The 24,640-nt window shown below is 43.9% G+C and overlaps 2 protein-coding genes across 6 annotated transcripts in view; both read left to right on the top strand.

The window, feature by feature from the left end:
• The window catches only part of LOC122542218 (histone-lysine N-methyltransferase KMT5C-like), a 30,484-nt gene extending 11,959 nt beyond the window's left edge, over positions 1 to 18,525 (top strand). The window contains exons 4-11 of one of the 5 annotated variants that reach the window (XR_006309760.1): positions 1,493 to 1,602; positions 5,857 to 6,020; positions 8,235 to 8,254; positions 9,390 to 9,526; positions 11,177 to 11,358; positions 13,350 to 15,675; positions 17,583 to 17,701; positions 18,437 to 18,519. Coding sequence is in view for 1 of the 5 variants with exons in the window: in XM_043679715.1 (XP_043535650.1) it covers positions 1,493 to 1,602; positions 5,857 to 6,020; positions 8,235 to 8,254; positions 9,390 to 9,526; positions 11,177 to 11,358; positions 13,350 to 14,995 (2,259 nt within the window). In the remaining 4 variants the exon portion in view is untranslated. Of the gene's footprint in view, positions 1 to 1,492; positions 1,603 to 5,856; positions 6,021 to 8,234; positions 8,255 to 9,389; positions 9,527 to 11,176; positions 11,359 to 13,349; positions 15,934 to 17,582 lie in introns of those variants that run through there. The other 4 variants (XR_006309761.1, XR_006309759.1, XR_006309758.1 and 1 more) reach the window with 4 other exon arrangements.
• Positions 18,510 to 24,640, top strand: part of hspbp1 (HSPA (heat shock 70kDa) binding protein, cytoplasmic cochaperone 1) — a 33,028-nt gene continuing 26,897 nt past the window's right edge. Inside the window, exon 1 of the mRNA XM_043679717.1 lies at positions 18,510 to 18,598. Within this exon, the coding sequence (XP_043535652.1) occupies positions 18,563 to 18,598 (36 nt within the window). The 5' untranslated portion in view covers positions 18,510 to 18,562. The remainder of the gene's footprint in view (positions 18,599 to 24,640) is intronic.

The following is a 24,640-nucleotide window of genomic DNA, read 5'->3' as shown; positions in this document are numbered from 1 at the left end:
TGTGGGACTGTGTCCTCATGTCAAGACAGCTCATGCATGTAGTATCTTTCCAACAGAATTGATCCCCATTTGGACATAACTTCATGTAGGCCCTGGGTTCTGTTACTTACCTCACGCCCACGATTAGAGCCGATTTTACTGCTCCTCAGATGCTGCCTGAACTGCAGTGCTCTTCCAGCACCACTAATCCAGAATTGTGGAAATCCCCTTTGTGCCATTCTGATATGTGCTAAGGAATTTATTGTATGGATAGCTGCAGCACACTCTGCACTTGCTCGCCTTCACTAACCTTTCAGACATTTCTTCATATTCCACTAATGTCGTGCCCCGGTGGGATGCTCTCTGCTTTTTTTGTGGAGATTGATGCATGTGGCAGTCCCATGCAAACATTGATTAAGTTGCTTCACGGACTCCAAGGCTGCCTGTAATTTCTGCAGTCTTGAGGAGTCTGGGTTCCATGTTTACCTAGGCTGTGTGAGGTTGAATTTACTGTTTAAGGGGGCTATTCCTCAAGTTTTGTTTGATTGTCATCCCCATGCTCATGATCTTTAGCTATGTGGTGTGGAGACTGGGCGGGGTGGGCAGATAGAGGACTTCCTCATGGGTCTGCCCCTGGGCAGCCGTGGTGGCCTGAACAAAACCAAACTGTGGGCATTTGAGGTGGTCATTTGATGTAGCTGTCTGCATCTTCTGTGGTGACGTATACACCCAAGTGCCCTTGGAATGTATGCCAGTACATATGAGGCATTCGCCAGTCGCTAGGTGCATCATCAGTCTCAGAAACGGTGTTTTACTTTGATAAGGTTTTCTATATTCCATTTCTACTACAGTGTCCCTTTTACCATTAGTTTTTTAGGTTTTGTACTTCACCATCTGACTTGGAATCTATTTCTTATCTTGGCCTGTCCCCTTTTATCAAAGTGTGCACTTTGTGGTTTGCAGGAGCAATTAGAAAACACTGAGCTATCCATTCTAAATTCTTGGTAAATGATTTTGTTCTAATCCTCTGTCTCATTTTCTGTACAATATTGGAATACAGCAACTCACTAAGGCCATAGCTTAATAGCCATTCATTGTGAGTCAGTACAGAGAGTAAAGATTGACAGGCAACTCCATTGGTATCACAACCTATCCTGATTTTATCCTCCTCCATATCAACAAACTATCTGGATCGGAATAAAGCACCCTCTCTGATTTTCTCTTCACACTTCTTCCAGCTATATCCCATTCCCTGGGCTGAGACACTGACACCAGTTGTAGCAGCCTTGTCTGAGACTATCCATTTCACTTCAAATCAGGCATTTTACTTAGTTATAGTTAATTGATAATAATTTGACCTATTGTAAGTTCAAATTTGTTTTTGGTATTGGCTTTGGTTTTATGACCAGTTAACATGCTGTGTATATACATAAACTCATCAAATCTACTGTCACGGTATTATTTGGAATACATGTTCTATTGTTAAACTCATGCATTACTGTCCTTGATTTAGGTATTCCGCTACCTTCGAATATTCCTACCTGAAAGTGGCTTTGAAATTCTACCTTGTAATCGATACTCTTCAGAATCCAATGGAGCAAAGATTGTCTCCTTAAGGAAGTGGTATGTATATTTTTGTCTTTAATGCTATATATAAATGGAGAGAGGCTGGTGTTGTGGGAGAAAACACTTTTTTTGTACCTGTAACTTGATTGGAAGATTCCCCTGGCAAACTGGGTAAATGTGGCAGCTCGTCTCGGTTCACAGGTTCTGGCCCCACCTCTGGTCTTGAGCACAAAGCCTTGACTGATGCTTCTGTACGCTTGCAGTGCTTTTGAATGAGATGTAAAACAATGACCTATCTGCCTGTTCAGGTGAGTGTCGAAGATCAATTGGAGCATTCAGAAGAGCAGTCTTCTGGATAACAACATTTATCTTTCAAATAACGTAGCCAAAGTGGTTGGTGCTGATCATTTATCTCATTGCTATTTGTGAGATCTTGCTGTGCTCACTTGCCAAAGCAACAGAAATAGCTAAGCTTCAAAAAGGTGGAAGATGTGAAAGATGCCATCAGAGCAAAAATTCTTTCTTTTGAAGTTTGTTGGGTGTAAGGATTGTAACATGAAAGGAATCTGGACAGTCTAAATTGCATTTCTGATCAGTGATTAGATTAAATTAGATTCTCTACAGTATGGGAATATACTGTAGCCCTTCAGCCCAACAGGTCCACACCAACCCTCCAAAGAGTAACTCACCCAGACCCATTCCCCTCTGACTAATGCACCTAACACTATGGGCAACTGAGCATGACCAATTCACCTGACCTGTACACCTTTGGATTATGGGAGGAAACTGGAGCACCCGGAGGTAGATACTGGGAGAATGTGCAAACTCCACACAGACAGTCAGTCAAAGCTGGAGTCGAACTCAGGTCACTGATGCTGTGAGGCAGCAGTGCTAACCACTGAGCCAGCCCCACCGTGCTGCGCAGAATAGTACAAAAACACAAATTGTTCCTAACTTCACATTGTTGGTCTTTAAACCTTTTGAGCACAAAATATTTCTGCAGAAACTCCCCTCTACCTACAGCAGGTTTGCTCATGTAAATACTAATTGTACACAATTGTGTCAGATTCTCAATGTATTGATGGATAAGATTTTGAAAATTTAAAAGTCTATGATCCCTAATCTAGTTTAAAATGTAGCAGAGAATGTTTTTTGATGCGTAACTGATCCAAAATTGAATTACAATTAAACAAAACCAGATTGTCTGTATTTTGTGAGAGGCTGAAGTTTTCAACAGTTGCTGGAAGGGCAATTGGAAAGTACAGTCTTCAGGCAGTATCACTCAGCTGTGTGTAAGCCATTAAGAACAACAAATGGGATGGTCACAGCTGCTCAGTCAAGTAGTAAACAACATTATTAAGCTTATTAAACTTTGCAGAATACATGCTCTACTTAGGATATTCTAAGTGGCACCTTTTGTAATTGGTTATGACAATGACATAGGCACTGCCCTGGAAAACATTTCATTAATGTGGTTTAGAGAGTTGAGTACAAAATGTACGCTGACATGCCCAATGTAGTACTGAGGGAGTGCAGCACTGTCAAAGTTACCTTTATTCACATGAGTGGTTAAACTGAGGCCTCTCACACCCTCACAGGTACGTAAGTGACCCCATGGCATTATTTTGAAGAATAACAATGGGAAATTCTCCCCAGTGTCCTGGACAATATTCCTCAAGCAACTTGTAATGTGGAAAACAAAACTAGTAACGATGCAGACGTTGGCTGAGGAGTATTTCATTGGTTATAAAATGCTTTGGTCAATTTGAGACTGTAAGCGGCACTTTTTTGTGATTGCTGATTTGGATTCCACTTAGCTGGACCTCACCAATGCGGCTTCCAATAGGGAACAAGGGTACTTAGAGTCATAGAGATGTACAGCATGGAAACAGACCCTTCAGTCCATGCCGACCAGATATCCAAATCCAATCTAGTCCCACCTGCCAGCACCGGCCCATATCCCTCCAAACCCTTCCTATTCATATACCCATCCAAATGCCTCTTAAATGTTGCAATTGTACCAGCCTCCACCACATCCTCTGGCAGCTCATTCCATACACGTACCACCCTTTGTGTGAAAAGGTTGCCCCTTAGGTCTCTTTTATATTTTTCCCCCCTCACCCTAAACCTATGCCCTCTAGTTCTGGACTCCCCAACCCCAGGGAAAAGACTTTGTCTATTTATCCTATCCATGCCCCTCATAATTTTGTGAGCCTCTATAAGGTCACCCCTCAGCCTCCGCGCTCCAGGGAAAACAGCTCCAGCCTGTTCAACCTCTCCCTGTAGGTCAGATCCTCCAACCCTGGCAACATCCTTGTAAATCTTTTCTGAACCCTTTCAAGTTTCGCAACATCTTTCTGATAGGAAGGAGACCAGAATTGCCGCAATATTCCAACAGCGGCCTAACCAATGTCCTGTACAGCCGCAACATGCTTGTTTGGTGCAAGAGGAAATTAACCCTAGGCTGCTTTATTATACCTAATTACTTGTTGCAGAGATGCTCAAGCTAGTTGCAGAATCTCTGAGTCCACGACTATCATGTTGATTGTGTAAAATTAGCCTTCCCACAAACTTAGAATTATCTAATTATTATATTCCCTTGTCCACTGAAGGATTATACTAGGATATGTTTTCCCGTAGAATGTGAGTTTTGATAGGAATTGACTTCCAAAACACTATCAATTTTTCATCTGTCCATTGACATCCCCACGTCAATGTAGTTTCCAGCAGGCATCAAAGGATGGTGTGGATGTGGATGTGTGCGTGTGAGGTGCTTTCCCTCCCTTATTGGGGAGATAAGGGGAGACCATTCAGACCCACACACCTGTTTGGCCATTCGATAAGATCATGGCTGATCTGATAGAAACTTCAGTCTGCATTCTCACTTACCCCCAATAATCTTTGACCCATTGATTAACACGCATCTACCTATCTCTACGTACAATATGTTGAGGAACTCTGCTTCCAACTTTTTTTCAGGAAGAGAGTTCCAACTTCACACAAAGCTCAGAAGAAAAACTCACCACATCTCTGGTTTAAACAGGTGATTCTTGGTTTTAAATGGTGACTCCTAGTTCTAGATTCTCCCATAAAAAGGAATATCCTCACCCACAGCTACCCTGGTAAAATCCCTTAGGATCTTGTATGTTTCAATTGAGCTGTCTTTTACTCTTCTGAATTCCAGCACATACAAGTCAGGTCTGTCCAACATTGTCACATGAGACAACCTGCTCACTGCAAGAATAGTCTTGTAAATATCCCCTGAACTGCTTCTAACACATTAATATTTATAATTAAGGTGACCAGTATTGTGCCCAGGATTTCAGGTGTGGTCTCATAGCTCCCTGTATAATTGCAGGATAATGTCCCTACTTTAGTACAGGATTTGTTTCCTCCCGTGGTAAATAATTAAATTCTGTCAGCTTTCCTAATTACTTGGTGTACCTGTGTACTAACCTGTGGTGATTCATGCATTAGGGCATCTACGTTCCTCTGCAATACAGAGCTCTGTAATCTCTCACCATTGAGATCATTAGCTTTTTTTATGATACCTGACAAAATGGACGCTTTCACATTTTTCTACGTTAGGCTCCAGATTTTTGTTCACTCCTTTAACCTATCTTTATCCCTTTGTAGCCTTTTTTGCAACTTAATTTTCTACCAATCTTATGTCATCAGCTAATGTCACAATCGTCTCTTCAGTCCTTTCATCAAAATCATTTATATGAGTTTGTAAACAATTGAGGTCCCAGGACTGATACCTGTGACACATCACTTGTTACATCTTGCCAACCTGAAAAAGACCATTTATGTCTAACCTCCATGTCCTGTAAGCCAGCCAACCTTATATCCCATGTTAATAAGCTACCCATTACACTGTGAACTTTAATTTTCTGCAATAGCCTACGATGTGGCACTTTATCAAATGCCTTCTGAAAATCCAAGTTTAACACATTCTCTGGTTTCCCTTTATCTAGAGCGCATGTTACCTCCTGAAAGAACTCTATTGGATTATTCCTCTTTCACAAAACCATGTTGACTCTGCCTGATTATGTTGAATGTTTCTGTGATGTTTAAATAGATAGCCTGAGGTGAAGACTCCATTGGAGAGCTCTTGCTACATCTTTACGTGGGATAAGTTTACTGGCAAAGTCTTTGGGTCCCAGAGGATTTAGGATCTTAATGGTCTGTGAGGCTAGTTTTCACACTGAATAATGCCATTCCCAAACAGCACAATGTTTGTGCAGTAACATTTTCAGCAGCTTTCCTGCCCACTGCAGTTTAATCAGCAGTCTACTTCTTATTTCACAGGAAGGAGAATGATAAGATTGAGTTGCTAGTTGGCTGCTTGGCAGAACTTTCTGAGAAGGAGGAATCCCTCCTACGCCCAGGGGAGAATGACTTCAGTGTGATGTACTCTACCCGGAAAAAATGTGCTCAACTCTGGCTGGGCCCTGCTTCCTTCATCAATCACGGTATGTAGATAACTGACCTTTTTAAGGATTATGTATTTCTGTCAAAAATATTTGCCCATTTTGTTTTATATGCTCTACATCTCAAGAAGGCTCCACTGATACTTTTATCAGACGTACGTTGTCTTGAGATTATATTCAAGTCTATGAGAACCCTGCTCACTTGCTCTTTGATGCATTACTCACAGAATATCATTGATACTCTGAAGTGGCACCCATAGAAATAATGGGGACATGCTTTTGTCCCAGCCCTAGGGAGACTGACCTGGAGCTAGCTGACCCTGAACTTACTCCATATCGGCCAGTTTCACTGCATTAGATTTTAAACTGAGACCCAGCCTTGGTTCAGTGTGAAATAACCTATGATACTACTGTTTTGTAGAAAACCATTGGAGTTACCTCTGGTGTGCTGGTTAATATTAATCCCTCAATCATCCTCACTAAAACATCAGCTCATTATTGTAGAGCTGTTTTTGGGAGCTTACTGTGCCCAAATTGGCTGCCACATTTCCTACAATGGTGTTGACTCAACTGGCAGTGAAGCATTTTCTGAGGTTGTGAAAGGCGCTATATCAGCGCAAACTTTCTTTTTGTCTCAAAACTACCCATCCTGCTAAGCTCATAGCCACTATGTCCTTAGTTAGAAGCATTGTCAATTAATCGGGGCGGCACAGTGGCTCAGTGGTTAGCACTGCTGCCTCACAGCACCAGGGATCCGGGTTCGATTCTAGCGTTGGGTGACTGTGTTTGCGCATCCTCCCCGCGTCTGCGTGGGTTTCCTCTGGGTGCTCTGGTTTCCTCCCACAGTCCAAAGATGTGCAGGTCAGGTGAATTGGTCATGCTAAATTGCCCATAGTGTTAGGTGCATTAGTCAGGAGTAAATATAGCGTACAGGAATGGGTGTGGGTGGGTTACTCTTCGGAGGGTCGGTGTGGACTTGGGCCGAAGGGCCTGTTTCCATACTGTAGGAGTATCTAACCTAATACTCCTTTCTCAGTTTGTGGTTAAATGTACTTTGTCCATCATAACGTTTATGTTTAAAACCAGTTTTTCCTTCCAAAGACAGTTTTACACTTGATGTCTGTCCTGAGAATTTGCACGTTTTTATGTTTAACAAATGTATTATCAAATTAACGTAACATCCTTTCAGTTCTGTGGTTAGGATTTGAATTTCAATCAATCTGATACGATGGAAATTTCTTGTCTCTGGTTCTAAGGAATCTAAGTGAACTTTATTTGAAGAAGTCTCCACTCAGTCCTGAATGAGCATGCACAGCCTAAACCTGTTAATAAAATGCATTAATTGGTTTTAAGTTGCTGGTTCACTTCGTTCTCACTTTTCTCTCCTCTTGTCTGTATTACATTTTATCTATTGTTTTTCCACATAATTATGTAAGAAACAATGAAGGACCCAGCCCTGACTCAACCCACCCAATGCTCTCCCATCACCAACCCTCTTCACCTTACATTAGTTCTTCGAGTAACTACCCATTTTCTATCCTCCAAGCAAATCTCCTAATCGTTCCCAAGGTTTACCCTGCATTCCCATAGCCTTATATTAAGATGAAGCTTTAGGAATTGAGGAAAGCTGCATTCCAGCACTTCCTGTGGTCCACTGATGATGTAACTTCCTTTGTGAATCCAGTATGCCTACTGTTTACTGAGTTGTTGGTTGGATTATTCTCACCTTTATTTCCAATAATCCATTCCACTATTCTACCACTGTGCAATCAGACCGAAAGCCAGTAGTTTCAATTTGTCCACCACCTTTGACTGGGAATCACATTAATATGTTTCCAGTCTGCTACAATAATGTCCCAGTGACTATCACTTCCGTCTTAATCATCATTTCTGCCTTTGAAATCTCCTTCCTCGGTCTCTCAGTGCTCTGGGATAAATATCATCTCTTCTTTGAGATTTATTTTGAGTGCTTTAGACTTTCCACCTTGACCTTCCTATGAAAGAATTGATTTATGGTCAACACTGTTCCAAATCAAGGCTTGTTGTCTTAAAATAGTAACCTTGATTTTGCTATTCCAAACAGTCCAATTGTCATCATTTCTTGTAATCAAGAAATTGATTACCTTTCAGTGAGATACTATATGTCTCAAGTTAGTATTTTTTGAAAGGAGCATGTTTGAATAAAGTTAACTTTAATTATTAATGTTCCTCTGTTTTCTCTCTCTATCTATCTCTCGCTGTCTCTCTTCCCTGAAGACTGCAGACCGAACTGTAAGGTAAGATAGCAACCGTTTTCATTTTCAGCTGGTTTTATATTGTTGTAATAGCTGCCTGATGTTGGACCAGGGGTTTTGAATGCAGTGCTCAAAACTATGCCCAGCACTTGTGACCGCTCCTCGGTGAAGGCACCAGCTCGCACTGGAGTATAAACCTCGTTCTGTATCAGCAGATTTGGTCTTCAATCTTCCAATAGACCAAGGGCTATGGTCTGGGCTATTATCTCAGTGCAGGATCTGGAGCATTGTCGGAGATGCTGCTTTTTTTGGGGGGATGAGATGTTAAACTATGGCTCTGTCTGCCAATATTTGTTCCTCTTCCAACCTACAAATCTGAGTTACTCGCCATTCCCCTGTATCTGTTGTTTGGGAAATTGGATAGAAAGGGTTGGACACTTGTTAAAATTAATTCTGTGACTGTGTTCTGTATAGGCCCCAAGGAGGTAGAAAGCTTTTCTTTGCTTGCTTGACTTTTGGACAAAACACATGCGGTAATTAGGAGTGTGACCCTGTCGTCGCATAGTTGAAGGTCACTTTGTCCAATTTAAAAAGATCTAATTCCCTTCTGGACAGAGATGTGCTAACCTGATGGGCATCAATTCTTGAAACTTTCCTGCTTCCTTATATTCACCAGGCAGTGCCTTTCTGCACAATTCACATCATGTTAATTGTGAATTTCTTCCCGTTCCCTTTATAAATCAGGAGGACATCATTGACTCAGTACAACTACCTCTGTGTGTTGCGTCCAGAAAGATATTAGTTATGTTAATTGTATTGTTAAGGGAAAGGATAAAGAATTGAAGGTATTTTTCGATTAAGTACCTTGAGCAAAAATTTCATAAAAGGAACTTCATTTGGGACTGATGATGGTGGTGAAAGCTGGACTCCATCAACCCCTGACACTACTATTTATTTGGTGTGTTTCCTTTAATAAAGTGTTGCACAACTGCTTAATTGTGAGCAGAAACTCTGGTTTAGAGCATAGAAGCTGTGTGTACCGCTCTGTAACACGGTGTCTCCATACTTCAGTGTAAAACACAACTAGCTGGATGTGTTATATTTCCTTGCTGTTTGGAAAGTGGCTGCAGAATAACAGGAATTTGCCCCATATTTTTCTGTTTTTGTCCTTCCACAGTTTGTTCCAACTGAAGGTGACCGAGCATGTGTCAAAGTTCTTCGAGACATTGAACCTGGAGATGAGATCACCTGTTACTATGGTGACAGCTTTTTCGGTGAAAAGAATGAGCTATGCGAATGCTACACTTGTGAAAGGTAAGGGATATAATCATCAAAAAGCAGAGTCCTGTGGTTTTCTGGAAGAAATGCCAGAGATTTTCAGGATATCAAGGCAGTAGCTGCGGACAGAGAAGCTCTTTAACACTTCAGGCTGATTATCAGAATTTGACGAAGTCAGGAATGAGGTAGGATTTGAGCAAGGGGTAAGTGGGACCAGGACGAAAGGAAGGTCTGTGACTGGGTGAAAGACAGAAGAGTTTGACTTCCAGGACAAATGGGAATGCTGTTGGAGCAGCGCTTGGCCCATATCCCTCTAAACCCTTCCTATTTATGGAATTTCTGATATTGCGCTCCACCACCACCACCACACCCCACACCCAACAACATCCTGCACCCTATCTCGTTGACATCAGTTGCCTTTTAAATGCTAAAGTTGTACCAGCCTCCTCCACTTCCTCTGGCAGCTCATTCCATACACGCACCACCCTCTGTGTGAAAACGTTGCCCCTTATGTCCCTTATATATCTTTTCCTTCTCACCCTGAACCTATGCCGTCTAGTTCTGGACTCCCCCACCCCAGGGAAAAGGCCGTGTCTATTTATCCTATCCATGCACCTCAATCTTAGAATCCCTACAGTGTGGAAACAGGCCCTTCAGCCCAACAAGTCCACACACCCCTCCAAAGAGTATCCCACCTAAACCCATTCCTCATTCCTCTACATTTACCCTAGATTAATGCACCTAACCTACACATCCCTGAACACTATGGTCAATTTAGCATGGCCAATCCACCTAACCTCCACATCCTTTGGATTGTGGGAGGAAACTGGAGCACTCAGAGGAAACTCACGCAGAAACTGGGAAAATGTGCAAACTCCACACAGAGAGTTACCTGAGGGTGGAATCGAACCTGGGTCCCTGGTGCTGTGAGGCAGCGGTGCTAACCACAGAACCACCGTGCCTCTTAATTTTATAAACCTCTATAAGGTCACCCTCCACTCCGACGCTCCAGGGAAAACAGCCCCAGCCTATTCAGCCTTTCCCTGTAGCTCAAATCCTCCAACCCTGGCAACATCCTTGTCAGTCTTTTCTCACTCCTTTCAAGTTTCACAACATCTTTCCGATAGGAACGAGACCAGAATTGCACGCAATATTCCAAAAGTGGCTGAACCAATGTCCTGTACAGCTGCGACATGACCTTCCAACTCCTGCACTCAATGCGCTGACTAATAAAGGAAAGCATACCAAACGCTGCCTTCACTATCCTATCTACCTGCGACTCTACTTTCAAGAGACTATGAACCTGCACTCCAAGGTCATTTTGTTCAGGAACACACCCAGGACCTTACCATTAAGTGTGTCCTTGTCCTTCAAGGGGGGAGAGGGCCTGGATTTGGAAGGTGCTATAGAAGGAGCCGCAGTAACTTGCAGTAGTGTATTTTGTAAATGGTAGACACTGCTGTTACTTTGTGCTAGTGGTGAAGAGAGTAAACGTTGAAGGTGTTAGGTGGGTGGCAATCACGTTTGTTGCTTTGTCTAGGATGGTGTCAAGCTTCTACACCGGTGACTACCAGCCCTTTGGTGAGACAACGTAAAAGCTGCTAGAAAGGAGAAAATGATCAGAAATTCATGAATGAAGCTCCATTTTATTCCTTAAACGAAAAGGTTGATCTTTGCTCTTTCCAGGCGAGGAGAAGGAGCCTTCAAGATGAAGAAGCGTGTCATTGACATGGGCGCATTCTGCAAGTATGGACTGAGAGAGACGGACAGTCGCCTGAGCCGTATGAAACAGAAGGGCAAAGGACGACGGCCCAAGGGAGCACATGTTGATTTATATCAGAAAACGGTGGAAAGAGCCTTGTGGCAGAGTGAGTATAGCCACAGAAAAGAAAAGCTTGTACAGTAAAAATTGAGTTAGCCGGTGCTCCTCCAACTGGAATTTCTGAAATTGCTCCCCACCCCCCACCACCACACCCCAACAGCATCCTGCACCCTATCTCATTGATATCAGTAGTACTATATAAAATATTAGTGTAGTCTGTCTGAAAAGACTGTAAAAGAACTGGCTAAACATTGGAAGTATTTTTCCCTCCATGTTATCATGAAAAGAGTCAAAGGTAGAGAGGTAGTAGGCTTCTGCATGTTGTATTATACATCAAGAATTGCTTTTGTTGGGTTCCTTTGATTACTAAGAATGGCAACCACCAGAAAATTTGATTTACCAGCACCACCCTATCGTGGTGCTTGCTGAATAATGGGAAATTTTACTGTTTTATTAGGTCAGCCAGTCAGGATATCTGGAGGATGGTGGTGCTGTTATAGAATGTGTGGGCGCAACAACATTCTGAGGAGTTCACTAAACGGAATTTTTCTTTTATCGATAGTTGAGCACATTAAAATTGATTCATAACCATTGTATTCAGCTTTTGTTCACAAGCTAGTTACAGATAAGAAAGATAATGTGGCTCTCCTGATCTCATCCATCGAGAACGAAGTCCCAACTCACGTGGGGTTCTTAAATGATTTTCACTTTCACTTCTCTTTCGGAAAGTCCATTCCCTAAATGCACCAGCTCTGAATTTTCCATTTACTCATTTCAAACTCTGCCCCTCTTATTTTTTTTTTACTATCACCGTTTAACTTTCCGGATTTACCTTGCCTGCATTATTTTTGAGTAAAACCTTGCCTGCATTAGTCATGAGTAAGTCTAGAAAATCAACTAGTGGAGGGTCTCCTTGTGGTTCTGCTCCTGGGCGTGACCGAAGTGGCCATCAATAGTTCTAGGCAGAGGGCTGTTATACCTGACTCTTTCGTGGTTACGTCTGTGCTACGGTGTCTGTTGAGAGGGAGTACATAGTGTTCACTGGCATGACTGAGGCCTTTAGACACTAGTGATTTCCGTTAATCATTAGTCTGTATTTTTGTTGCAATGCCACATCAGGGCTGTTTAACCTACTTTGTTAATTTCTAGGTTAAAAGAGCAAAGTTCAAGATCTTGGTCTCTAGCTCTTATTTATTCTCTCATGGGTTGTGGGTGTCAATGGCAGCACCAACATTGGTTACCCATCCCTAACTGCTCTTGAACTGAGTTGCTTGCTGGACCATTTCAGATCACAGTGAAGTGTCAACCACATTGCTATGGGTCCGGAGTCACGTATAGGCCAGACCAGGGAAGAATGGCAGATTTCCTTCCCTGTAGCATCTGAGGGAACCAGTAGGATTTCAAGATTTAACGTTTCTTCTTAAATCAGCCTAGCAATCAGCCTTGTTGCTGAATTTTACAAACTTTCCAACATCTTTGTCTCTTCTGGTTACCAGAACTGGACATGGTCCTCGAGGTGTCGACTGACCATCATGTTATAAAGTGTCTACTAAGGACATTGGCATAGCCCAGGAGCAGGCTGCATGCCCCTCACTGCTGATCAAGCAGACCACGAACAATGGTTGTAAATTCCACAGGTAAATGGGGACCCTTCTCTAAGAATCTCCTACCCCATGTTTCAAATCAGATTGGTTGTTAGATGACCCTAATGCCAGCACTAGTGGAACAACTATAATTGGTACCAGTATCTTTCTGGTGTAGAGAGGGAAAAATAGCCCATTTAACTGCTATGCAGTGAATGTTACTGGATTGTATGTGTTGGTTGTGATGTGAGGGTAGATCCAACTCCATTATTATACTCTTATTATTGGTTTAAGGGCAGCCAATTCTCACCAGCTTGAGGTCTTAGGGAATGGATGTATAGATGAGATAGCAGCAAGAGCATTGCAAAATAGGACAAAGGCCACTGTGTTTGGAGCCTGTCCGCCTATTGCCGAGCGTGTTTATTGAACTTGAGCTTTTTTTTTTTACTTTCAGCTTCAGCCAGAAGGCTGTCCTTAAGTTCACGGAGGGGTAAACGTGGAAAATGGAAAAGGCGGACTCCAAGTAGAGCCCACTCAAAGTCACCACCTGTGCTTCGCTCGACGTCTTTGCAACTGCAGAAGGCTCAGGCCGGTGAAGAGACGGACGTGGCAACCGTGACGCATTTGCAGAATGGGAGCCAGACTGCTGATCAGGGAGGGGAATCTCCTCCATGGAAAGGTGAGGCAGAAAGCCGTCACTGTGGATTTGGCCATTCCTCAGTATCCGAGCTTCAGCCCACTGCTGGGCAAACTGGTCCTGAAACACCTGTAACATTCCAGAGGCCAGAAGGCATCTTCCTGAAGGACCTGCGAGTGGATTTACACGATTGCACGAACCTGGCTGGACCATTGACCAATATAGAAGAAGCAGCTACAAGAGAAAACGGGAGGTATTTATGGGACAAGCCAGAGGTAGACCCGGGGCCAGTTACCCCCCAGTGTCCAGGAGACGTGACCACACAGAAAGCTCCAGCCAGCACCAATGCAGTCCTAGCACCTAGGCTCAAGTCAAGAAAGTTAGCACAGCTCATTTGGAAGGATTGTAATACACCTCATTTACCTGGAGTGACCCTTCCTTCATTGGACCAAGCACAAACAAAACCCCAGAGCACAAAAGAAGCCATTTCTCCAGGCTCACCACCTCATCATTTACAGACTGCCAGTGAGAAGGGGTCTACTGGCACATTGACCAGGAAACGGAGGAGGAGGAGGAAAAGGGCATTGAGAAGGAGAACCTGTCAAAAGAGGAAGAGCACACGAAGCCCAGAGATACCACCAAGGAGAGCATTTGGTTTGACCCACTTTGTGAAAATCGATTTGAGTAAGGATGCCGTCCTTGTAACCAGTGTCAAAAATGAAGCACAGAGCTCAGCACAAGGCAAGGCAACCTCTCAGCAAAACTGCAGTCAAAGTCCACAGGTTTCAGCGGACGGGAACTGTCAAGCTGCGCACTCAGCGGAAATCCGGGATGTCCGCGTAGTTCTGGAAGATATTTCGAAGATCTGTGAGTGTGCCACTCGGACATGGTACGTTCGAAGGAGGATGGCTGCGAAGCGAAGCATGGGCGCTGAGGGAGGGAGCTGTTTGGTGGATTCCAAACTGGGAGCTGAACACACAGCAGCCGACAGATTGTGGAGGACTTTGCCCTGTGCTGAGCTTCACTCTCCTGCGAGCAGGCCAGTGAGACAATACAGGTGGACAGCTCACGGGCAGAAAGCAGGTGGCCGCCAGCCGCTAAAGCAAACCAACAAAAGGAAAGCACCCGATGGGGAGAGAATAGCAACAGTGAATGGATTGGGCTCAGCAGCCATTAACAACTCAGTGCATGATGCAACCCAGCGCAAACGCTCCAAACATTTCCCAAGCTGCGCACAGGAGACAAGGGTGTGTAGCAGAGAGGTGACGGGGCTGGGACCATCACAGAGTGCAGTGTGTGCCGAGGGCATGCTGGCCCACGATTGTTTTGTTTCCTCGATGGAAGATGACAAAAGACCTGCAGCTTTCACCCCGTTTGCTAGATCCAAGCGCCTGCGTCTGGTTGTCAGTCATGGCTCTATAGACTTTGATATCTCCTCTTCGGCGAGTGAAGACTCTGTCTGAGTACTATGTTGGGGTCAGAAGTGTATCCACCCCACCCTCCTTTACGCCCTCACCCACCTCCCCCAACCCTCAAACCCCATAACGAACTATCTTACAAAAAGGAGAGAAAAAATTCAATTTCTAATGCTGCCCATACACACACACACAGAGATAATGTTGAAATTCCTTCCTCCTGCATTCTGTTATTGATGAGCTGACAGGTTGAACTGTAGCTGTTTCCCTGGTTTGCACAATGATTTTGAGATGGTGGGGCTCTACTTGACATCATCTTTGCACTCCCAAGCATGGGATTCTGCCAAACCCAATTGGAAGCCCCAAGGGATTTGACTTCCCCTGTCTGCGGGCTTCCTTTGTTCTCAACCAGTGCAGGGGTGATTAGCATTCATGTTGGCCTCATTGTAATTTGAGAATGTGGGGGTTTGGGAAATCAGCCGACCTCTACTGAGGACAGCATCAGCTGGGATGCTCTTTGGATCAAGCAGCTGGCTTAGTCGTTCCGTATCTGGGTTAAGGGGGGCACTTGACTGAGGTACCAGAGAGCTGCCACTGTCCTGAAGCTGCAGGAGTCATGAGAAGGCAGGAGAGTCGGGGAAACTTAAAGAAACAAAGCTTTATCTCTGTGCAAACTAGGAAGTGGCTGTGTCTGTCCTGCTGGTCGATTTAGGCCGTGGATTCTTGAAGTAAGTAGCTCGCGAACTGGCAAGTCACACAGCATGTAAAGTACAATTCATAGAAGTGAGATTAGTTTGAACTTTCCTTCGAGTGCTCCTTAAAGAGAATTTGAAGTACACTCTCTCCCATTTTCTTGACTCGGTCCCAGGGACAATTCGTAAAGCTTCATATAACCTCAGGATAACAACTTTTGGTGCTTATTGGTCAGCTGATGTGCTTGATATCCTTCCTCATGAGAAAAGTAAAAACTTTTTTTTTAAAGCCAAGCCTTTCCTCTTTGTGTCTGTGAAGTCTAAAAGCAGTTTTACAGGTTTTCCTTTTCTCGTGGTTCTCACAAGGTCTGAAATTTCACGCGTCTCCAAGAGTCAGTGATGTCATTCGGATTTCTGGGATCATGAAGCAAGCAGGCAGACCATTTGGCTTGTTGTCCCAGTGCTGGTCTTTTTGTTTAAACAGTTGTCTTATTTAGACCTATTTCCTCGTCCTTTCCACATAATTTTGCAATGTTTCCTTTTCACATACATTTATAATGGTATTCTCAAAGTTGTGATTGAATCTGCTTCCAGAATGTAACAATCTATTGTGTTTAAGAAAAATCTCAACTCCCTCCTCACCCAGCTCTTGTTGTCATAGAATCAGAGAGTTATTTAGCATGGAAACAGACCCTTCGGTCCAACCAGTCCATGCCGAACTTAATCCCAAACTAAACTAGTCCCACTACCTGCCTGCTCCTGGCTGATTTCCCATCAAACCTTTTCAATTCATGTATCCATCCAAATATCTTCAAAAGTGTGGTTTCAGTAAAATATAATGGCAAGACTGTTATGGAAAACACTCAGTAGTGCAGCTAAAAGTTTGGATCTTTAAAGTGGGACATAGGCAGTTAGAAACATGTACTATTCATGGTGTTTCTGTCCATGTCTTTCACTGGATTTGTGAGTAATTTGATACAGTGATTTAAGAATGCAACATCAAAGTGTTTTCTTCCTAATATCTTAGCACCAGTGTGGTAATTCAGCCCATGACAACACTGACTCTAGCTCATGGATTACAGGGTGAGAATACAATATGTCCCTGTGCTAACTGTAGAAGTGTAAACATGTGAGTCTGTTTGTGCACGTCTGGCTGTGTGCTCCCTCTGCTGGCCTGAGCTGGGTCTTAAAATTTACTCTTAGTTGTACTGTTCGTCAGAAGCAAAGGATGCTAAATCCCTGCCATTTTGTCCAGGCAGTTCAGCTAAAGAGAGTCCCATTAAAAGGAATCAAGGTTAAAGGATCTAGCTATATGTCTTAGGCTATGCATTTTTAGGCTTCCTATCTGCTGTCTGGAAACGTTCTGTCTGTGTAACTAATGACTAGGATAAGTGATTTGGCAAAGCAGTAACACATAAAGAGAAGTGTTCAGCCCTTGGAATCTGCTCCCCTATTCAGTTATATTATGGCTCTACGTCAAAATCCACCTTCCACACATACTTTGATTCCTATGATAAGTAAAACTCAATATGTCTCACTGATAAATATACTTTGAGTGTCCACAGCACTCTTAAGTTAGGGGATTGCAAAGATTTAGATCCTTTTGAACAAATCTGTCCTCGCCTCAGTCCTAACCTGAGATTGTGATACCGAATTCTATCCATTATTTGTCTCAAATTATTCTTCTTTGTTTAGTTTCTGCAGAGCAATTTTGATGTTTTATTTTGTTAAATATATTAAGTAAATGTCTGTTATGCAAGTTAATCTTGTTGCATGTGTGTATCAACCTTTTCTCAGTTGAGTTCAGGAATCTAAAAGCACTGATATCTAGGAATAAATATTGGAATAATTGCATTTCCTGCTATAAGTAAATCTGCAATAACCCCTTTTTTAAAAAAAAGATGTAATTATATTTATTTTCTAATTTATCCAATCAATATGAGAATATTGATCCCAGATATCAGATTCTGTGGCATTCTCGGAGAGTGGAATGGAATTGTAGATTGGATACAGCACAGGAAGAGGTCATTCTGTTTGAGGTACTCTCAGCAAGAGCAACTCAGTGAGTCCCACCTGCCTGCCTTTTCCAGGAACCTCTGAAATGTATTTCCTGTTCAGCTAATTATCTAAATTGGTGCTGCCTTGAAAGCCAAGATTGAATCTGCCTTTGCCACGTTCTCAGTGCATTTAGATCCTAACCCACTTGCTGCATAAATATAACTTTCCTCATCTCACCTTTTGATTCTTTTGCCGTTCACCTTAAATTGGTATTCTCTGGTTCCTGACCCTCTTACCAATGAGAAATGTTTTTCCCTGTCTACTCTGTCCAGATTCATCCTAGCTTTGAATGAAAAGCTCCAGCTTTTTCTGTCTATCTACAAAACTGAAGTCCCTCACCCCTAAAACCATTATGTTATTCTTTTTTGCATCTTCTGTAATTCCTCCTTAATGTGTGGTGTGCAGCTTGCTAGTTTTGAGCACCTCATCCAAGTATTTGTTGTTTGGATAAGTGTATATACACACATGTACACACACACACACTTCTTTATTTTTTAAAAAATTACAATTCAGTCACTGGTTTTGGATCAAGACCAATGTAGAAATGTTTATCCCATATATCAGATTTGGCATCCTTTTGCTTTTGTATCCGTTGTTGTTGATGTTTTAACATTTATATCACATACCCATTGGCTTCATAATCAAGTGGGTTTGAAGGGAACAAAATTATTGCACACATCTAAACATAATGTTTTTTATTGTCAAGCTGTTCTGATCTTTGTCTTCTCCCCTGCTGCAGCCTGCCTGCATGCTACACACCATTCCATGGAGAAAATACTTTAGAAATTAAAAATTAGGGCCAACATATATTTATGAATCAATCCAGTCGGTAATTCAGGAGAAATGTCTTTATTGAGAAGCTGATATGAACATGGAACTTGCTGCCACAGGGAGTACTGAGGTAAGTTGAATTGATCTGCTTTAGTGGCTAGCACTGCTGCCTCACAGCGCCAGAGACCCGAGTTAGATTCTGATCTGGGCGACTGTCTATGTGGGGTTTACACCTTCTCCCCCTGTCTGCGTGGGTTTCCTCCGGGTGCTCCGGTTTCCTCCCACAATCCAAAGATGTGCAGCTTAGGTGAATTGGTCATGCTAAATTGCCCATAGTGTCCAGGGATGTATAGGTTAGGTACATTAGTCGGGGAAATATAGGGTAGGGGAATGGGTCTGGGTGGGATACTCTTCGGAGGGTTGGTGTGGACATGTTGGGCCAAAAGGCCTGTTTCCACACTGTGGGGTTTTCTATGAAACTAAGTGGAAGTTAGATCAGTTCTCCTGTGAGGTGCTGTCTAAGGAGACTTTCTGAAGTTATACAAGATGCACTGTAGAAATTCACCAAGGCTGCTTAGACTGCACCTTTCAAACCCATGACCACTATCATCTAGAAAGACAAGGGCAGCAGGTACAGTGGAACACCACCAGCAGCAAGTTCTACTCCAAGTCACTCCTCATCCTGATTTGGAAATACATCATCGTTCCTTCATTGTCACTGAGTCAAAATTATGGAACGCCCTTGCGTGGGTCTACCTACAACACATAGACTGCAGCAATTCAAGAAGGCAGCTCATCACCATCTCATGGGCAATCAGGGATGAGTAATAAATGAGGGGAGATGCATGACTTTTGAAAAAAAGAACAGAAGGATATTCTGGTCTGATTTGTGGAGAGAAACAGAGATAACATCTCAGGATTGTGACATTATAACAGATCTGAAAATGTGAACTCTCTTCTCTCTGCAGTTGCTCCTACTGCTACCTGTTGTGTACTTCCAGCAGTTTCTGTCTTTTATTTCAGATTTCCAGTATGTGCAATTCTGTGTTTTGAATTCTGGTAATAATCAGTAAAGTAATGAAAGGAAGCATGTGTGGACTTAAGCATATAGCAGACCACTGAGTGTCCTGTTTCAGTTTGTTAAATTCTATGCAGTCACTTATTTAGAAGTAGTTTTTTTTTCTCACCAGCATAGCTGTTACTTGAGGGGGAAAACAAACTCTATCCTCAGTTAGTTTACTGACCAGGGGGCAGTAGTATCCAAGCCAGATGTCAGTCTCTGCTTCATCTTGGAGTACGATGACAAAAAGGCAGGACATTACAGAGTTTTGGGGAAGGTGGGGGGGAGGGGGAGAGGGGGGAAGAGTGTGGTGAGGAAGAGAAAATTGAGCAGGAGTTCACATCCTGGATAAATGGATACAAAAGAATAGATAGAAACTTTAGGATGTAAAACTTAAAGCAGGACCTTTTTAATGAAATTAGGAAACTTCTAACTTCAAAATATGGTTCAAGTTTAGAACTTTATTCTGCAAATTGTACTTAATACTAAAACAAAAGCGAGATACTGCAGAAGCTGGAAATCAAATAAAATTGCCTCCAAATGAAAGGTGTAGATAGGGATACCCACACAGGCCCTGGTTCTGCCTGTTTTTTTTTTGCAACACCTTGATCCAATCCTACATGAGGACCTCCTTCCACAACACACACTCCGGTATAATTGATGATTGTTGCTTTCTGATCTCATCTGGAACTTGAAAAGGAAACAAGCAGTTTGCTTCCAATTTCCATCCCTCTCACTTTTATCTGGTCAGAAGCGAGAGTGTGGTGCTGGAAAAGCACAACCGGTCAGGTAGCATCTGAGGAGCAGGAGAGTCGACGTTTCGAGAATAAGCCCTTCATCAGGAACGAGGTATGAGGGCTAGGTGCCTGAGATATAAATGGGAGGAGGTTGGAGCTTGGGGGAAAGGTAGCTGTGAATGCAATAGGTAGATGAAGGTGGGGGGTGAAGGTGATAGGTCGGAGAGGAGGGTGGAGCAGATAGATGGGAACGACGATGGACAGGTTAAAAGGGCAGTGCTGAGTTTGAGGCTTGGGACTGGTATAAGGTGGGGGGTGGGGAACTGAGGAAACTGGTGAAATCCACATTAATCCTGTGTGGTTGTAGGGTCCCAAGAAGAAAGATGTGGTGTTCTTCCTCCAGGCGTCAGGTGGTTAGAGTTTGTCGATGGAGGAGGCCCAGGACCTGCATGTCCTTGGCAGAGTGGGTGGGAGAGTTGAAGTGTTCAGACACGGGGCAGTGAGGTTGGTGGGTGCAGGTGTCACAGGGATGTTCTCTGAATGGATCTGCATATTGGCATCCAGCCTCCCCGTTGTAGAGGACAGCACATTGGGTGCAACGGATACAGTAGATGACATTAGTGGAGGTGCAGGTAAATTTCTGTAGGATGCGGAAGGGTCCTTTGGGGCCTTGGACGGAGGTGAGGGGGGAGGTGTGGGTGCAGGTTCTGTGGTGGCAGGGGAACGTGCCAGGAGTGGGGTGTGAGCTGGTGTGGATCTGAAGAGGGAGTCACTGAGGGAATGGACTCTCCGGAACGCTTTTAGGGGTGGGGAGGGAAATATATTCCTACTGGTGGGGTCTGTTTGTAGGTGGCGAAAGTGGCAGAGGATGATGCGATGGTTACGAAGGCTACTGGGGTGGAAGGTGAGGACTGGGGTGGGGGAGTTCTGTCCTTGTTGCATTGGGAGGGATGGGGTTCAAGGGCGGAGGTGCAGCAAGTGGAAGAGATGCACTGGAGGGCATCAACCACCACGTGAGAGGGGAATTTGCGATCTTTGAAGAAGGAAGCCATTTGGGATTTTCCAAGGTGGAATTGGTCATCCTGGGAACAGATGCAATGGAGGGGGAGGAATTGGGAATAAGAGATGGCATTTTTACAGGAGGCAGGGTTGGAGAAGGTGTAGTCCAGGTACCTGTGGGAGTTGGTGAGTGTGTAGAGGAAATTCCTTCTTCAAAGATTGCAATTTCCCCTCTCACGTGATTGATGCCCTCCAGCGCATCTCCTCCACTTCCCACACCTCTGCCCTTTATCCCCACCCCTCCCAATGCAACAAGGACAGAACTCCCCAACCCCACTCCTCACCTTCCACTCCACCAACCTCCGTATACGTCACATCATCCTCTGCCATTTCTGCTACCTACAAACAGACCCCACCACTAGGGATATATTGCTCTTCTCCCCACCCACACCCCCCATCCCCAAATCAACGTACCATAGAGACCATTCCCTCTGTGACTCCCTCGTCAGATTCACACACTAACACCCCCCACCAGTTCATACCCCACTCTGGCACCATCCTCTGCCACCACATGAAGTGCAAAACCTGCACCCACACCTTCCCCCTCACCTCCGTCCAAGGCCCCAAAGGATTCTTCCACATCTGACACCTCCACCGATGTCATCTACTGTATCCATTGCACCCGATGTGGTCTCCTCTACATTGGGAGACTAGACGCCAACTTGCGGATCATTTCATAGAACATCTCTGGGATACCCGCACCAGCCAAACCCACTGCCCCGTGGCTGAACACTTCAACTTCCCCCATCAGTCTGCCAAGGACATGAAGAACCTGGGCTTCTTTCATCGATGAACCCTAAAACCTTGCAATCAACAATGTCCACCACATTTTTTGCATTTCTGCCCTCACCCCTTCCTCTCCTTCCCAGAAGCAGGACGTAGGGTTTCCCTTGTCCGTTTAATTTTCATCCCACCAACCTTTGCCTTCAAAGAATTATCCTTTGCCATTTCAATCACCCCAGTATGATGCCACCACTAAATTCATCATCTTCCCCTCTCCCCTGTCAGCATCTGTAGGGATTTCTTCCACTGTGACATCCTGGTCCACTCCTCCATTGACCCCAATACCTCATTTCCTTCTCGTGACACCTCATGCAATTACAGGAAGTGTAAAATTTTCCTCACTATCGAAGGCTCCAAACATGACTTCCGGATGGAGCAGTCTTTTGGGACCCTGCAACTACACAGGATTAATGTGGATTTCACCAGTTTCCTCTTTTCCCCTCCCCCCACCTTATCCCAGTCCCAAGACTCAAACTTGGCACAGACCTCTTGACCTGTCCATCGCCTTTCCCATATATCTGCTCCATCCTACACTCCAAGCTATCACCTAACTTCCTTTTTCATCTATCTACCACATTCTCAGCTACCTTCCCCCGCCCTGCACCACTCGCATTTATCTGTCAGCCCACAAGCCTCATTCCTGATGAAAGGCTTATGCCCAAAACCTCAATTCTCCTGCTCCTTGGATGCTGCCTGACTGGCTGCGCTTTTCCAGCACCACACTCTCGACTCTGATCTCCAGCTTCTGCCATCCTCACTTTCTCTTTTATCTGGTCTGTCTCTGATTCTTCCCTTCCTTAACTTCTGTACCTTCATTTGACATGAATGCTTGTCAGCTGATATTCATTACAAGTTCCCATCTCCAACAGATACATTGGCTACATTTCCTTATACAGTGTTTCATGTAAGCATTCCAGTCTCTCAGTTTTTCCATTGCATCTGTGCCCATGATGCCACCTTCCACAAGAGTCCTTCCAACATGTACACATTTTCCCTCAGTTAAGGAGTCCTCCATTGCCCTCTTTCCCCCACCTGAACTCTGGTGGGCAGGGCCCTCAACAATATCCACCACATTTATTGCATTTCTGCCCTCACCCCATCCACTGCTTCCCAGAAGCAGGAAGTAGGGTTTCCTTTGTCCATTTAATTTTCATCCCACCAACCTTTGCATTCAAAGAATCATCCTTTGCCATTTCAATCACCCCAGTATGATGTCGCAAATAAACTCATCATCTTCCCCTCTCCCCTGTCAGCATCTGCTGGGGTTTCTTCCACTGTGACATCCTGGTCCACTCCTCCATTGACCCCAATACCTCATTTCCTTCTCATGACACCTCATGCAATTACAGAAAGTGTAAAATTTTCCTCATTATCAAAGGCCCCAAACACAACTTCCAGATGAAGCAGTCTTTTGCTTCCACTTCTTTCAAGTCTAGGTTACTATATTCACTGCTCCTAATGTGGCCTTTTCGATATCATGAAGACAACACAGACTGCGCAACTGTTTGGCGGAAAACTACTGCTTGGTCTGCAAACGTGACCCTGACCTTCTGGTCACTTGCTATTTCAATAAACTTGCTCTCATCCAAACAAATGTATGTCCCAGGTCTGCAGCAGAGTTGACCAACATAAGCTGCAGCAGCAACAACAGCGCTTAAATCACTATTTTGCAATTTACGGCCTTTAGGACTCACCATTGAACTCTAATCATGTTTCTCTTCCTCCTCTCCCACTCTTTGGTTTTCTTGGTTTTGCCTTTTTCAGCAGAGCTCACGTATATTCTGTCATTAACACCTACTCTGGACCCACTCACTTCTCGACAACTGTTACCTCTCCCATGGTGATCTCTAATTTCACTTATCCTCTAATCTTCCCTTTCATTCCACTTGCTGTTTCTGCCTTTTTCAACAGCATATAACCGATCACTTTTCTACCTGGCTTTGGTTCTGAAGAATTCATCGTGGTCTCAACATTAGTTCTGTTTCCCTCTTTGATACTGCCTGGCCTGCTGAGTTTTTAATATATAGCATAGGTTTGAGCTAAGAGGACAGTTGAGAATTATTTTCACTCTGAAGGTTGAGAGAATGTGAAACTCAGTGCCTGAAAGGGTAGTTGATTCAGGTCTCCTATAATATTTAAGCAGCATTCATACATTCACTATTCACAATCACTTCCATTCTTGAAGGGCAAGGGCAGCAGATACATAGGAATACCATCAGTTGCAAGTTCTCCAAGCCACTCACCGTCCTGACTTGGAACTTTACTGCATTACCAGCCATGTCAGTAATTTGTCAGTAATAGTTTTGTGGGCTTCTACCTTAGTTAACACTCATTCTCCATGTCAAAACATGCCTTCTCCACACAGACTGCCGCTGTTCAAGAAGACAATTCATCATATTAGAATAGATTCCCTACAGTGTGGAAACAGGCCTTTTAGCCCAACAAGTCCACACCAACTCTCCGAAGAGTAACCCACCCTCCTCTGACTATGGACAATTTACCATGGCCAATTCACCTGACCCGCACATCCTTG

The sequence above is a fragment of the Chiloscyllium plagiosum genome, chromosome 39 (assembly GCF_004010195.1).
Source record: "Chiloscyllium plagiosum isolate BGI_BamShark_2017 chromosome 39, ASM401019v2, whole genome shotgun sequence".
Taxonomy (NCBI): domain Eukaryota; kingdom Metazoa; phylum Chordata; class Chondrichthyes; order Orectolobiformes; family Hemiscylliidae; genus Chiloscyllium; species Chiloscyllium plagiosum.
The sequence above is the reverse complement of the archived record's forward strand: the minus strand, read 5'-3'. Positions and strand labels throughout refer to the sequence as shown.